This window comes from Cydia splendana, chromosome 9 (genome assembly GCF_910591565.1).
Source record: "Cydia splendana chromosome 9, ilCydSple1.2, whole genome shotgun sequence".
NCBI lineage: Eukaryota > Metazoa > Arthropoda > Insecta > Lepidoptera > Tortricidae > Cydia > Cydia splendana.
This window is the reverse complement of record NC_085968.1, coordinates 12,393,026-12,408,952: the sequence shown is the minus strand read 5'-3', so window position 1 is coordinate 12,408,952 and position 15,927 is coordinate 12,393,026. Positions and strand designations below refer to the sequence as shown.

Genomic DNA, 15,927 nt, shown 5'->3' with positions numbered 1-15,927 from the left:
TGCTAAGTAAAGTACCACTACCTACCACTTAAGGACAATTTAAAGATTCTGTTTAGCCAATATTGAGAAGTGAGTTGTAAGAACCGAGACTCGGAACTTATCACTACTAGCGCCATCTATTGACGGACTTGGTTAAACTTGATTATTTGTTTCAAGCGTTTCAGATACAAAATCCGTGTATTTTGTCAGTTTTATTCTATCTATTTATCTATCAGGTAAGAAAATATGCGGTATTTCTAACCTAATAAAGGTTTAATTTTACTCTTATGAGTAATCTGTCTGGGCTGGTCATTTTCAGGAATGACGATGTCAGAGAAGCCTCGTTTGGCTGTCTCTGTCGCACGACAATTTATACATTAGGGTGGTATTCCACATGTCCAATGTGTATTTTGTCTCACATTTTTCTTAATGAGAGAGTGAGACGCAAAGACATTGGACCAAGATATTGGACAGATGGAATACCACCCTTAGTTTTACTTACACTAATAGCCTGTCCAGTGTTATCATGCACCGTGACCGTAGCCAGCACATTCTTCGCTGTACTCTTCCCTCCCCTTTCAAACTCGGCCTTTTCTAAAGTCAGATAGAGGTCATTCCGGACGTCTCCAGGCATGATGACGTCAGGGAAGCCCCGTTTGGCTGTCACCGTCGCTCCTGAAGCGACCGCTTCGTTGATGCTGCCTGTGTTGGTTAATAGTCGTAAAGCTACTACTATGCCTGGAAATAAACATATGACAATATCGTTTAATAAACTTCAAATACACCGTTATTCTGTTTTTATAACTTAAGCTTAAGTTTTTTCGAATGCTGGATTATGCATATCATTTTCTTTTTCTGAGCGAACGACTCTAAATTTCCAGAAGCGACCTTCTTTCCAGAGATGAGTTTGCAACGCCATCTAGTTGATCTGGTACACTTGTGGCCTAGCGATAAGAGTGTGCGACTTTCAATCTTGAGGTCGCGGGTTCAAACCCCGGCTCGTACCAATGAGTTTTTCGGAACTTAATATCATTTGATATTTACCAGTAGCCTGGTAAAACAGTACCGGTACGAAATATCATTTGATATTTACCAGTCGCTTTTAGGTGAAGGAAAACATCGCGAGGAAACCGGACTAATCCCAATAAGGCCTAGTTTACCCTCTGGGTTGGAAGGTCAGATAGCAGTCGCTTTTGTAAAAACTAGTGTCTACGCCAACTCTTGAGATTACTTGCCAAGCGGACCCCAGGCTGCCATGAGCCGTGGCAAAATGCCGGGACAACGCGAGGAAGATGATGATCTAGTTGGTCTAGTACGTTTTCTAAAAATAAACGACGCTGTCTACAACAACGACGGGGTATGTGACTTTGTACGGAGATTAAGTATTTGTTATTCGCCTCAGTTTTTATTAATATTTTTACTACATGCCATTGTAATATGCAACCAAATGGACCACTCACAACACACAGGCATAAGGGTGGTATTCCACCTGTCCGTCTCAATCTCTCATTAAAGCAAAATATGAGACGCAATACACATTGGTAAAGATATTGAACAGATGGAATACCAGCCTTACATACCTACATATGAAATACGTACCATAGTTTGGTTGCCCTGGTAAAACATTACATTTATTAGTCTGCTTCCGAATTAGCATATCGTGTAACTGATGAAAGTCTTTTTCTTCGCTTTGGTATACCTGAAAACGATAACAATTCAATGAGACGAATTGTCAAACAATCATTTTTCTTTCGAAGAGTCCAGTGGTTGGTAATATTACCTAAGTAAGTAATTTTTACTAAATATACGGGGACACGTAACCGTGGCAACATGCCACAAGAAAACGTTGATTGGCCCAAATAAAATCGTCGGTAAGTCGTTCTTTTGTCTTTGACAATCAGTGCGGTCATATTAATACAGGTCAACCGTTTATAGATTTCGTCAGTGTTAATTTGTGAACCAATAAATGTGTCAGGTCAGTGATCATACATATGAACTAAAAGCGACCATTAGTAGACCTTATTGTGTTTGCAATAAGATTTACGAAATGTCAGTTAATGTGTAGAACATAAATAGGTCCCGGAATAGTTGCCTACATTGGTTGCGGATAGTGGATGTACTCACTTGCGCTTAAAATGTGAACATTGTGGCGATATTGATAACAATGATAACATTATATTGTTTGTTTTTCGTGTAGGTAAGCTTACCCAACAAGACAGTAGAGTTAGAAAATATGTTATTTATTAAGGTACAAAGCATATGCTACATAGCAGTCAAAAGTATGAGGCGTAGTCAAAAGTCTGTAAGCATGCCCTTTCTCTATCGACCCCTGCTAAGGCTGCCGCAGGATCTCGGCCAGCGGCAGTACAGTGCCCCCTTGCAACCGCTAGCGCCGGCTCAGCGCCCAACTCGCGCTTGACGCGACGGCGACCTTACCTTAAAAGTGTACTCTTTCTCCGTCGAGCCCTGCACCGGCTGCCTCAGGAACTCTGTCAGCGGCAGCACCCCAGCTCCGAGCGGACGACGAGCCACGGGGCCGCGCCGCTCGCCGGTGCCACTGCCGCCGCCGCCCGCGCCGGCCCAGCGCCCGACGCGAACTACCCATGCGACCAGCCATAGTTCGCGGGAGAGATCCGTTGCTGACAGATCCTGGAGATTAACATGTTGTAGTGTTAAGAAAAAGCAAAGAACCAACAAGATAATTCTTTAGATGGATTCAGTTTACTGTACGGATAAAATGATAGACGATTTGTTCACGTGACAGCGTGATAATAAAATCATATTTTCAATCGCGCGGTGTTAATAAACCGGACAAGTCCGAGTCGGACTCGCCCACCGAGGGTTCCGTACTTTTTAGTATTTGTTGTTATAGGGGCAACAGATATACATCATTTGTAAAATTTCAACTGTCTAGAGAACGGTTCATGAGGTACAGCCTGGTGACAGACGTACAGTGGAGTTTTAGTAATAGGGTCCCGTTTTTACCCTTTGGGTACGGAACCCTAAACATGACGAGTGCGTTATCACTTGGATAACTCCGTCCATCATATACCTGCTGATTTGTATGTGCCCATATAGCATCCGCTGTCTTCTAGATATTCTTGAAAATCTAAGTACATAAAAAAATTATGTAACTAAGGAGCTGGGGGCCTAATGTACCTATGATACCCATCATATGTATGGCAGAATGACTGAATCAAGAGCAATTATCTTCTTTAGGGTTCAAAATATACATACCTACTAATAGTCTGTATATACATACTTTGTGCAGCCAATATTTTATAACGAACATGGTGTAGGTAAGTACTTACAATAATTTATTTATTTTCTTTTCCTCAATAGATACTCAGCTTCTTACTAACATGTTATTCCCATTTCACGTCAATGACTACACATAACGGGAATGAGATTTACCTTAACCACAAATAAAATTTACATGACTAACCTAAAATACAGTGAAATTCAGAAATACTTGATTCAAATTGTTGTCAATATAATGCAAAAATACTTGAAACAAAGTCGTTTGCGCTTAAATTATGATAACAGAAAAGAGTGTATCTTTTACGTTTTTTTGAAATGTTACAAATTTTTGTTAAATCTACTGAAAATCACGCTTCATCTCCGCCGAAGAAGTCACTCATGCGACATGAGGTGATGATTCTAGACTCTGACAAGCTGAAACAGTCTTAATACTTACTGCAAATAAGGTGCTGTTCGCGTGCAGCCTGTCAACATAGTTCGAGAAGCCGTCCCTCGCTATCCTGACTCTGAACCTCTCTGACAAAGGCTGTGCTCTTCTCGCATCATGCAGCCACAGTAACAGTTCCGCTTCGTCACCCCCGGCTGTATGGCCGATGTCCCTCATACTGCACATGAGGTGATGGCTTTAGACTGTGATACGAATAAGACAGACCTATCATTATACTTACTGCAAATAAGGTGCTGTTCGCGTGCAGCCTGTCAACATAGTTCGAGAAGCCGTCCCTCGCTATCCTGACTCTGAACCTCTCTGACAAAGGCTGTGCTCTTCTCGCATCATGCAGCCACAGTAACAGTTCCGCTTCGTCACCCCCGGCTGTATGGCCGATGTCCCTCATACTGCACATGAGGTGATGGCTTTAGACTGTGATACGAATAAGACAGACCTATCATTATACTTACTGCAAATAAGGTGCTGTTCGCGTGCAGCCTGTCAACATAGTTCGAGAAGCCGTCCCTCGCTATCCTGACTCTGAACCTCTCTGACAAAGGCTGTGCTCTTCTCGCATCGTGCAGCCATAGTAACAGTTCCGCTTCGTCACCCCCGGCTGTATGGCCGAAGTCCCTCATACTGCACATGAGGTGATGGCTTTAGACTGTGATACGAATAAGACAGACCTATCATTATACTTACTGCAAATAAGGTGCTGTTTGCATGCAGTCTGTCCACATAGTTCGAGAAGCCGTCCCTCGCTATCCTGACTCTGAACCTCTCTGACAAAGGCTGTGCTCTTCTCGCATCGTGCAGCCATAATAACAGTTCCGCTTCGTCACCCCCGGCTGTATGGCCGAAGTCCCTCATACTGCACATGAGGTGATGGCTTTGGACTGTGGTGGGGCCGTTGGTGAGACTCGTGTTTGTGAGGGTTCCGGAGTTGAAGCTGCTGCCTGATCCGCCGGCGCGGCGCAGGGTCCCACGCCACTATACACAGTAACACATAATGAAGTAATCATAAGTGCTTTACGAAAAGGTTTCGTTTAGGAGGAGCGAGGAGGTTTAAAAAAAAATCTGTACTTAGACTATTTGTGTTCCTGTTTCGCTAAATATGTATATGAATTATATGATTACGACCGAGATGTGCTAAGTTAATAAACACATTAAATCTGAACACTTACAACTTTAGGACAATTGTATAAATTACATAAGTGATTGGGTATAGCGTGTGATCCTGTGTATAATAAATATTTAGCTAGGTTACTCAGGTACATGTACTACGCAAATGGAAACACAAAAGGATTTATCCTTGTCTGTGTGCGCATCCGTTGCGCATGTAGGTACCAATGAATTCACAAGCGGCCCGCCGAGACAATAACATGTCTTAACAAATATGTACGATTTATACAATTGCCAATCTAAGTTTTTTGTCACAACACATTTAAGTCAGAGCATTTTATTTATCTGTAGCAAGGTCTATTTTTACGCTAGGCAATAGAAAAATAAATATTACACGATGGTTTTAGTAACAAATCTCTTAAAACCAACTTGCGTCTTCAAGTTGTTAGGTACATCAGTCGCATCACAGACTTTTTTAGCCAGCTTACATTGGATGTTTCATAGCGTTAGTATGGAACAACCAAATATGCTTGAATCCTAAATAAGTGCCTCTGGGGGTAAGTGGTTCGGTGCAAATAAAAAGTGCAAATCCAAGTAATGCACATTTAACATATAAACCAAGATATACGTACCGCAGCGGCGCGCTCGGCACTTTCTACGTGTACCCTGTACAGTTCCACCAGACTCATGTCCTCTGGCTCCACCGCCGCTGCACCCCGCCGTGGCACCAGCTCCAGGCCCAGTTTCCTTTAACAATTAAACGAATACTGTAAAATATATGCCTTATAAGTGCCCCTGCACTTCAGGAGCACCAATTATGAAGACATTTGATATTGCACCGAGAAGGTATACAATGCACAATAATGTTATGAATTACGAAGGAAGTTAAAAGAGAGGGTGGGGTAAAATTACTATACGTAACTGATCGTGAATATAGTGATATATCTTAAACATAATATAGATGCTAGGGTGCAAAACTACAAAGTACAAAGGTACATTATTATTTAGACTTTATTTCGGACATCACAGACCCATAAATGATTATATTATAGTTAGGTACAATATTACTTATCACTATGTTAGTATTGACAAAACAACTTATATTTAAGTACATACATTATTTACATTATAAATAATTTCTAAAAAATATTCTAACACACAACACAACAGTCATTTATCCCTCCGGTAGAATGGGACAATATTTACAAAAGGGATTATCAAGCCTCTCGCCAATTTCGGTTTGAAAACTGTTGGGAGCTGTTTCTCAATCGGTGCATCTGAGATGCTGTGCGTTTTCTCACAATGGCGTAGAAATCATCCGTTCGTGCCTCCGCAAACATCCCAGAGGCACTGCAAACCGAGGCAGCCCCAACAGGATTCCGTACCCAATACCCATTGTTGAATTGGACGCGCAGGGCGCCTTAAGACCGCTTCGTATATTTGATCCACAGGCTGCACGTATATCACGTATAGCATCAGGTGTTTGGGTGGCAGAGATTTTTCACGGCCAAACCAAAAACTCTTCAATGCGTTTCTGTGGATCCTTATTTATAAATGCATATAACAAATAACTGTGTCCTTAACTCGGCGTGTAGATAATAACATGATGCTTGCGTCTCTAGGCGTAATAGGCCATAAAACAAATTGAAAAATTATAAGCATTTTCCTGCACGTTGGCCCTTATCCGGTCCGTCGGCGTTAGTTCAAAATTTACATTGGATTGTCATTTGTCAACCTTACTCAAACAATTTAAACTACAATTTTGGAGGGTCGTGGTGATCATTAAAATGCCGCTGCTCAGATAAGGGTAAGTGCAATAGATGGATTAGGTCAGTGAGGACAAGGGCGGTCATTGTGGCAATTGCGCTTACTTTACGCGCTTACGACCGTGAATAAAGGGTTAGAGGCTCTTCTACCGTGACCGAGCATTCCGTTTCCTTACCATGGTAAGGCTCATGATAAGGCCCATGGGCTCCTAATTAGTCAATTGCCCCGAGTGACATGATATTTACTTATACCAGACATTTTATCTAATTTCGATTTGTATTTAAATATGTATTTTATTTTAGTATAAAGACAAATAGGTATGTAAAAATTAAAAACAGTTTAATAGAAATGACACAATTTCGTTAATGAAAACATTGAAAACACATTTAGATAAGGGATTGGTCTGGGGACATGCTTTATACATTAGTTGTAAAGTGTATTTTACTATGCTATGTTCCATTTTGAGACTTTTTGGCATTTACTATACTGTTATCTTTTGGGCAATGAAACTTTAAATGTCTGAATGGCGTATTTAATCCGTATAGAAGTAAGTGTCCCCATTCTCTCTAATGTAGGAAGCCTGTGATCAAGTCGTAGGCGTAGGTATTAGGCAACCGATTTTAACGTAATATCCCCTTGGGTTTCCTGAACCTAATGATGTTGTTTTTGTTGAAGAAAAACTAATGTAATTAGCAGAAGCGTTATTCACTTGCCAACGTGTCATCTGCATTCATTCACCGTGGTCTGGGAAGCCCAAATGCACTTACCTTATGAGGAAAAAGCAAGTCAGAATACCTACCTACTTCTTACACTAGCCGTTAGCCATGTAGCTTTAAACGCTTTCCTTTAAAGGAAACCGGAGTTAAAAGCTTTAAAACGCAATCATTTGAAAATATGTAGTTCATAGTACGACAAAACTCGATTCGTTTGGCTCATGTATAAAGAAACGTTATGCGTTGAATTTAAATACGTGTAAATGTAGCTTCGCGTTGGACAGCATTCAAATACCAATTTGATATGCAAAAGCGGTCGTATCGAAATTCTTTGTAAAAAAAAACCGCAATGTAACCTGTCTACGAAAAGGCTGTGAGAGAGTAATGAATCACTCGACAAAGTCTCGAAGAATTATTAAACCGGATACCGCTTTAGGCTGGGCCAATAAAAAAAGAAAGGGTAAATATTTAAACACTACGTTGTTAGCTCATCGCATCGTATTTATCGCGAATATTGGTGTTTCTGTCCGGATAATAAGGTATGCCAATTTTATGCCAAAAATATTCTTATCTTCATAAAATCAGGATACCTAATGCTTTTTGAACGTACCTACATTCGGATGTCAAATTCTTTAACAAGAACAAACAAACAACTCAAACAGCTCAAGGGATTTTAAATACATATCACGTCATATAAACAGGGTCGGTGGGAAATCTAGAGACCCAATGTGTAATCTTAATCTTACTAAAAAGTAAGAAATAATTGCTTTTTTATTCTCGCATATCACCTACATACCTACTAGTATGTACCTCAGCGGTGTGATGCATTGCAAGTGCTGAAGGAAAATTCTTCTCAGATGACTAAAAAGAAGTACGTGACATTACCTGCATTGCTTTTTGCAGATCACTTTAATATGACGCCGCGCTGGGTCATCACATTACGGTTACCAGTAGGTACATGCCTATACCTATTATAAAAAATATATATTTTTAATAACCAATATAGGCTGTAATGTCTACAAATATAATGTACTTATAGTGTTTTTCGTGTTGATAAAGCAAACCCATTTTTGGAATATAGTTATTATTACTTATTAACACTTATTTAATAGTGCGCGGCAACTAATTCCTCTAATTTTTATTAATCTTCCTGTCCGTCCTAGTATAAAAAGACTATGCGCCTAAAATTGCTAAGTAATTTATTTAAGAAAAACTATTTTAAAGGCCAAATGAGAGGATAATCGGTCACGTAACCGACGTTGTAGTTCGAGCTTTCAATCAAGTCGCGTATTGGTTGGCACACCGATGATCCCTGCGTTGCACCACGCCGAAACAAAACCTATCACGAAGAAATAAAGTTCATTATAGATTGCGACAACGATTCATTTAAAAGGGCGCTGGAACAGGCGAATATCAGTCTTAAACCTTTCACGTTTAAACTAACATTTAAGTAGACCCTTTGACCGTGTTTTATGTGAAATCGTGGAATTATTAAATGTAATTTCGAGAAAGGATGTTAAATAGTCATTTTACAGCGAGCCAATTTACGGTAAATTGGCCGCAGTCTCGCGGAGATACTGAGACTGAACACTAATTGATGCTATCATGATTTCTTAATCGCATAATCAAGGCGACAATTAATGAAGTCACGCTTGTTCCCACGTAAATAAGCATGTAGCAAAAACTTAGTAGATGACTCCTTTCGGCTGTCAGATTACAGAATCTGGCCAATGACCCAATGCAAAAAATAACAGGTAGGTATAAACGATCTTGTATTTTATAGATATAAGCAAATGAGCAAGAACCTCAAACCTCCATTCTCTATTGAACACTAGCTAGACCGTGATGGAGGGCAAATATTTGCTAATTATGTGCTTCACTAACTCGGCCGGTGTTCATGCAAATATGATCGGAGATCGGAGCCTTTCCGTCGTCTCTAGACACGCCAAGCTAGACCTGTTTCTGTGGCCATATTTAGCCAAAAACTTGAAATATCGAATGATGATGATGCAATCTTTCAGACTGTTAAATCCCAACGACTTAAATAAGTATGATTGCTGCTGAGCATATTTAAATACTATAAAATACTTGCGGTTTATTTGTTTTCATACCTACTCAGTATGATGAAGAACTGAGTTACAAAAACCCCTTTTCAAACATCAGCAAAATATCCAGACGCAGACGAAAAACCAATTTGAAGTCATTCCAAGTCCCATCGCAGATTTGCGGAAAAGATTACGGAAACCAATGAAACCATTACCACACATTCCTGTTAAAAACATCATCATTCGCTTGCCCTTATCCCATTCATTTGGGGTCGGCGCAGCATGTCTTTTTCTTCCATGCCTCTCTCTCGCCCGTCATCTCATCATTCACTTGCGTTCGCTTCATATCATCTCTCACACAGTCCATCCACCCTTTTCTCGGTCTTCCTCTCCCATTACTTCCCTCCACATTCATTCGTAATACCTTTTTCGTCACATGACTTTCATCCCTCCGCATCACATGCCCGTACCACGCTAGGCGATTCGCTCTTACTTTTTCTACTATAGGTACAACTTTTAGGCTTCCTCTTATATACTCATTCCTTATCCTATCCATTCTTGTCACACCACACATCCATCTTAACATTCTCATCTCCGCTACATGCAACCTCTTTTCATCCGTCACCTTTAGGGCCCAACACTCCGATCCATACATGACGACAGGTCTTATGATGGTTTTATAAATTTTACCCTTCAATCGAAGAGGCATTCGGGCGTCGCAAATGGTTCCCGTGACCTGTCGCCATTTCATCCATCCTGTGCTAATCCGGTTTTTCACATCACGGTCAATATCGCCATCGCACTGTACCAGCGAACCGAGGTACTTGAAGTCGGAGCAGACCGGCAACGTAACGCCATCGAGTTCCATGGCAGCGAAACTGGAGAGACCGCCGAAATCGCAGAACATATGCTCAGTTTTAGATCTGCTGATCTTCAGGCCAACATTCTCCAGCTTATGCCGCCATTTCTCAAGTCTGCTCTGTACCTCGAGTCCGTCTTCACCCACAAGCACAATGTCATCAGCGAAAAGCATACACCAGGGTGCCTCCTCCTGTATGTCCGACGACAGAGCGTCCATAATAAGCAGGAAGAGGTAAGGACTTAAGGCCGATCCCTGGTGCAAGCCTACCGTGACACTGAACCTGTCGGTGGTGCCAGCAGCTGACCGGACGCGTGTACAACATTGGTTGTACATTGACCGAATTAGCTCCACATACTTCCCAGGCACGCTTTTCTCTTTCAAAGCCCACCACAAAACCTCTCGGGGTACTCGATCGTATGCCTTTTCAAGGTCCACTAACACCATATGCAAGTTCTTTTTTGCACGTCTGTATTTTTCGCACAGTTGGCGAAGTGCAAAAATGGCGTCTGTTGTACCTCTCCCTGGCATAAACCCAAATTGGTTTTGTGTTATATCACTCTCGTGTCTCAGGCGTCTCTCTATCACTTTTTCCCATATTTTCATGCTATGTGACATGAGCTTTATTCCTCTATAGTTGTTGCATTCCTGTACATCCCCTTTGTTTTTAAAAATGGGCACCAGCAAACTGTCGCACCATTCGTCGGGAATAGTTTCTTCATGCAACAACTTATTGAAGAACAAAGTCAACCACTTACATCCATCCTCACGCAATAACTTCCATACTTCTCCTGGTATATCATCTGGTCCTACTGATTTTCCATTTTTCATACTTCTCACAGCCGCTCTTACTTCATCCATATATATTTCTCTCACTGCACCCATATTTATCGGTTTATGATCCAGTACTCTACTCCAATCATTCTCTTCATTCATCAACCTTTCAAAGTAGCCTTTCCAACGTTCTCTTATGCCTTCATCTTTCGTTAGCACCCTTCCTGCATCATCTTTCACACATTTTATATAAGATACATCACGGGAAGTCCTTTCTCTCGCTTTGGCAAGGCGGTACAGCTGCTTTTCGCCTTGAGGACTATTTAAGGAGTTATACAATTTGTCCTGTGCTGTTGTTCTGGCTATAGCAACTGCACGTTTTGCCATCTTCTTACATTCCATATACTTCGTTCTTTTTATTGCCTCCTCAGTTTCTTGTCCAGCTTTAACCTTTTGCCATTCTCTAAATGCTTGTTTCTTTTGCTTTAGTATTTCCTGCACCTCCTCATTCCACCACCAAGTTTCCTTGTCTATGATGCCTTTGCCTTTCGATTCTCCCAAGACATCTTTCGCTACTCTCCTTATACAGTTTGCCATTTCTTTCCAACATTCGTTCCCATTCAATCCTTCCATATCTTTCATCTCTATCATTTTATCTATCACCCGTTCTTTGAGTTTTTTGGCACATTCATACTTCTCTAGCATTTTCCATCGTATCTTTGGTGGAAGCCGTTCTTTTCTTTTAAGTATATGGACTTTTATGTTGAGATCGATTACAAGCAGCCTATGCTGCGAAGTAAGATGTTCTCCTGGTATGATTTTAATGTCCTTGATACAGTTGATTTTATTTCGCTTAACAAGGAAATAATCAATCTGCGTCGTGTGTTTACCACTTTTGTAGGTGATCAGGTGTTCATCTCTTTTTTGGAACCAGGTGTTGGCAATTGCCAGGTCAAAGGCGGCGGCTGCTTGTAACAGTGCTTCACCTTGCACGTTACGGCTTCCAAAACCAAAGCCCCCATGCACTCTTTCATACCCTACATTCATTCTTCCCACATGTCCATTAAAATCTCCACCCACGAAAATCTCTTCATTTGCTGGTATATCCATTTTAATTGTATCAAAATCCTCCCAAAACTTCTCTTTCACTACATCGTCACATCCACTCTGGGGAGCATACACACTTATCAAATTGAGTGTTACGTTTTCCAGCATCACTTTTATAGCGATAATCCTATCGCTCTTCCTGTTTACATTAGTGACACCCTGTTTCAACTGACTATCTAGTACTATACCGACCCCATTGCGTTTGCCGTTACTCCCGCAGTAGTAGAACTTATATCCTTCCCCAATCTCTCTAGCCCTTGCACCCTTCCACTTCGTCTCCTGTAAGAAGGCTACATTTATACGTCGTCTTTTCATCACATCTGCTAGCTCTCTTCCCCTCCCAGTCATAGTCCCTATATTCCAGCTGGCATACCTCAATCTCACACACTTAGGTTCCCGGGCTTGCTTCTTACGTCGCCCCCACCCGGGCTGGTGCGACAACCCTTGTCCATTTCCCACAGAAGCCGGGTGCTGCCCCTGCGCGTCGCCTGCGGGGTACGCCCTAGTCCTATCGCTCATCTCATTTTGTCCAATATACATGCTGCTAAAAGGATTTGGCATTTAGTTTTTACAACCGGCCGCCTGCCTGACGTCAACCCTCCTTGGGACTCCTTAGTTGACTTAGGTGACTGTCATTTTCTTCCTTTAGTCGCCTTTTACGACATCCATGGATAGGCACGGAGTGGGCTATTCTTAGGCCGGCTACCACACGGCACTCCTGTTAAAAACATATAGGTACTTATTCCAGGGTATGACTAATACTGAGATTAAGACTAATTGTCTCGTGGCATGGGACCGATCGGTGTGCAACGGAAAGGTCGCCAAACCAGTTAGTCAAGCGACACTGGAAGATGTCTGGCAAAGCTTGCGGCATACTTGCCACCCAATCTAAGTGGTATTATCCGAAAATATGTAGTTATATTATGTAAACGTAAGGCGAAGGCATGATCAAAATTTGTAATGAGCAGGGGCGCATTTTATAAGATATTTAGATAGACAGATAACACTTTTATTACATTGCTGCAACTATAATGATTATATAGCTATAAGTTAAAATTTTCGTAAAGTTACAAAAACGATCTGAAAAAGTTTCTATTAGGGTGCGATGACAAGCTGATCAGTCTTTCCAACGTGATACAACCGGCTGACGATTTCTTCACAATAGCAATAAACTATCATGGGAGAAAATTTCATTCGGGATGCGATGATTTTTTTGTTTACGTGTTTGGTTGGCTTCCGTTCTTCAACCTAATAACGGAGCGGCAGCTGACGTCCACGAGAGTTCATTACACATCGCCTTTAACCCCTTTACACCTGTAAACTTGTAACTTGAAGGCCTTGTAGCTTTAAGAAATCGGGTATTGCTACTATTGCTGTTAGAACAGTTTACTAAGAGTCATCAAAATGATATGACATGATTCAACAGGACGGGCCGGGCAGGGATAAAAATCTTATCTGTACTAGATAATATCGATTGTTATTATATAATTATAACCAATTTCAAGTTAATATTCATATGCCTATGAGGTGTCACTAATCATCGTAAAATCAACTTTACGACTTTATGTCGAAGTGAATCAGTGATTTGTAAACGTTAACCGTTAACACTTTATTAGAACTTGCTGCTTATAATTCAGGTAATAAAAAAAAAACCGGGCAAGTGCGAGTCGGACTCGCGCACGAAGGGTTCCGTTCCATAATGCAAAAAACGGCAGAAAAAAAACGGTTACCCATCCAGGTACTGACCCCGTCCGACGTTGCTTAACTTCGGTCAAAAATCACGTTTGTTGTATAGGAGCCTCACTTAAATCTTTATTTTATTCTGTTTTTAGTATTTGTTGTTATAGCGGCAACAGAAATACATCATCTGTGAAAATTTCAATTGTCTAGCTATCACGGTTCGTGAGATACAGCCTGGTGACAGACGGACGGGCGGACAGCGGAGTCTTGGTAATAGGGTCCCGTTTTACCCTTTGGGTACGGAACCCTAAAAAATAATAATTTCACCATGCGCGCTCAGAATAGCTCTGATATTTTTTTGATATCAGTGCAAAAAATGGATGATTTATTAGTTTTTTATCTTCCTTCGAAACAAATAACTACCTACTCAATAAAAGAAAAAAATTCAGAAAGATTTGAAGATATCTAAAAAATTAAATGATCCAAAGTGGGTATTACAGTTTCACATGACACGTATTAACACATGTCTAGACAAAATAACAGGCACGTCACGTAAATAAAAACCGGTCAAGTGCGAGTCGGACGGACGTTCCAAGGGTTCCGTACATTACCTACTTAATTTTTAACCGACTTCCATTTCATAGAAGGAGCTTAGGAGGTTCTGTATTCGGTTGTGGCTATGTTTTTTTTTTTTTATGTATGTTCATCGATTACTCCGAGACCCGTGGGCCGATTTGAGTAATTCTTTTTTTTTAACAATGTATTTCTTTATGTGGAACTTGAATGAAATGTCTTTAAAACGCCCGTAGGGGTCGGATCAAAAACTAAGTAATTAAGTCCGACTCACGCTTGACTGCACATTTCTAATAGGTTTTCCTGTCATCTATAGGTAAAGAACTATTTTGTGTATTTTTATCAAAATTTTAGACCCAGTAGTTTTGGAGATAAAGGGGGGGAATGGTCGGACAGACAGATGCACGAGTGATCCTATAAGGGTTCCCTTTTTTCCTTTTGAGGTACGGAACCCTAAAAATCGTTAAAATCTTATTGTTTATTAGATTTAAACATAGTTAAGTCCCCGGCTAAAAACTAAATGGATCGTAAAGGGAATTTGTAACACTTGTACACAAAGGGACAAGGTGAACAAGGTGCACTTAGTTCATCGAGCTTTCATTATGATACCTACAATACTATGGCTCAAGGTATTAAAAATATTATAATGAAAGTAAATATGGACACACTGAAAGGGGTCATCCACATATTACGTAACACCAACAGGGGGAGGGGGAGAGGGGTCCATGCCAAATGTGACAGTACTTACCTAGGTGTTAAATTATAGTTGGAATTTTAGTTTTAACCATGTTTTAACTTATAAAGTGAATTTGAAAATATGTGACGTTCCACGGAAAAAGGTACCTTATGAGGGTTTCTAGTTTCGGAGATATGAAATGTTTTGTAAAGAGGTGAAAAAATGCTCAATTTTTTTTTATTGTGTGATCTGAAACCTTAATGCGTAACGTTTGTTTACCTGTTTTTATTTTTGTTATAAGTTAGTTATAAGCCTAGTAATGTCGTCTCAGAGTTTAGTAGAAAAGGTACCTTATGGAAAAAAGATTGAAAATTCCCAAAAAAACTAGTCAATACGGGAAAAGAAGTTTGGTAGAGAACTGTATTAGCATTCTGCAAAACTAATTTGATACTTTCAGTTCTGGTTGGGGCGCCTCGCAAATATTATAACCGTACATAGACCGACATCACAAATCCAAGTAGCCTGCTATTATACCAAAGTTACTCTCGTCAAGTCTTTCTTAACTAGAATAATCTTCATTTGGTTTGGTCGCATGCAGTAAATCAGCCATTGGTTTGCTGAAAAATGCCAATACCCGACGCATTACCTTATGGAATATCTGAGGTCATTGAACCTCAATGCCGCTTATCTTCAATAGCAACCGAAATATATTATTGATAAGAAATAGACGATTTATACCATCTTAACCCCAAAATATTATTAGTTTATCCTAACTGTTCCATCATCATCATGCCTCATCATGTAACTTAATCACAAGGTACCTTTTCATTACATACAAATTATTGGTCTTTTTTAAGATTATTATGACGAAGAACTAATTAAATTTGGGGCAGTTTAATGTAAATTAATATTTTCTATTCATAAAAGATAAACTGTAATAT

At 40.4% G+C, this 15,927-nt stretch overlaps 2 protein-coding genes across 2 annotated transcripts in view; both read right to left on the bottom strand.

The window, feature by feature from the left end:
• Positions 1 to 15,927, bottom strand: part of LOC134793590 (dedicator of cytokinesis protein 3) — an 82,640-nt gene that overhangs the window by 34,634 nt on the left and 32,079 nt on the right. Inside the window, exons 5-9 of the mRNA XM_063765212.1 lie at positions 5,425 to 5,539; positions 4,373 to 4,660; positions 2,416 to 2,628; positions 1,579 to 1,678; positions 482 to 717 (exon numbers count right to left, since the gene is read on the bottom strand). Of these exons, the coding sequence (XP_063621282.1) occupies positions 482 to 717; positions 1,579 to 1,678; positions 2,416 to 2,628; positions 4,373 to 4,660; positions 5,425 to 5,539 (952 nt within the window). The remainder of the gene's footprint in view (positions 1 to 481; positions 718 to 1,578; positions 1,679 to 2,415; positions 2,629 to 4,372; positions 4,661 to 5,424; positions 5,540 to 15,927) is intronic.
• LOC134793881 (uncharacterized) lies at positions 9,553 to 12,597 on the bottom strand. The gene is made up of 2 exons (XM_063765596.1): positions 10,511 to 12,597; positions 9,553 to 10,478 (listed from the first exon to the last, which is right to left on the bottom strand). The coding sequence occupies exons 1-2, from the start codon at positions 12,595 to 12,597 to the stop codon at positions 10,337 to 10,339; spliced, it is 2,229 nt and encodes a 742-aa protein (XP_063621666.1). The 3' UTR covers positions 9,553 to 10,336.

Coding starts and splice junctions, on each gene's coding strand:
- LOC134793881 (XM_063765596.1), bottom strand. CDS start 12,597: ATGTATATTGGACAAAATGAGATGAGCGATAGGACTAGGGCGTACCCC. Junction 10,479..10,510: donor GTGGAGCTAATTCGGTCAAT/GTACAACCAATG, acceptor GCGTCCGGTCAG/CTGCTGGCACCACCGACAGG.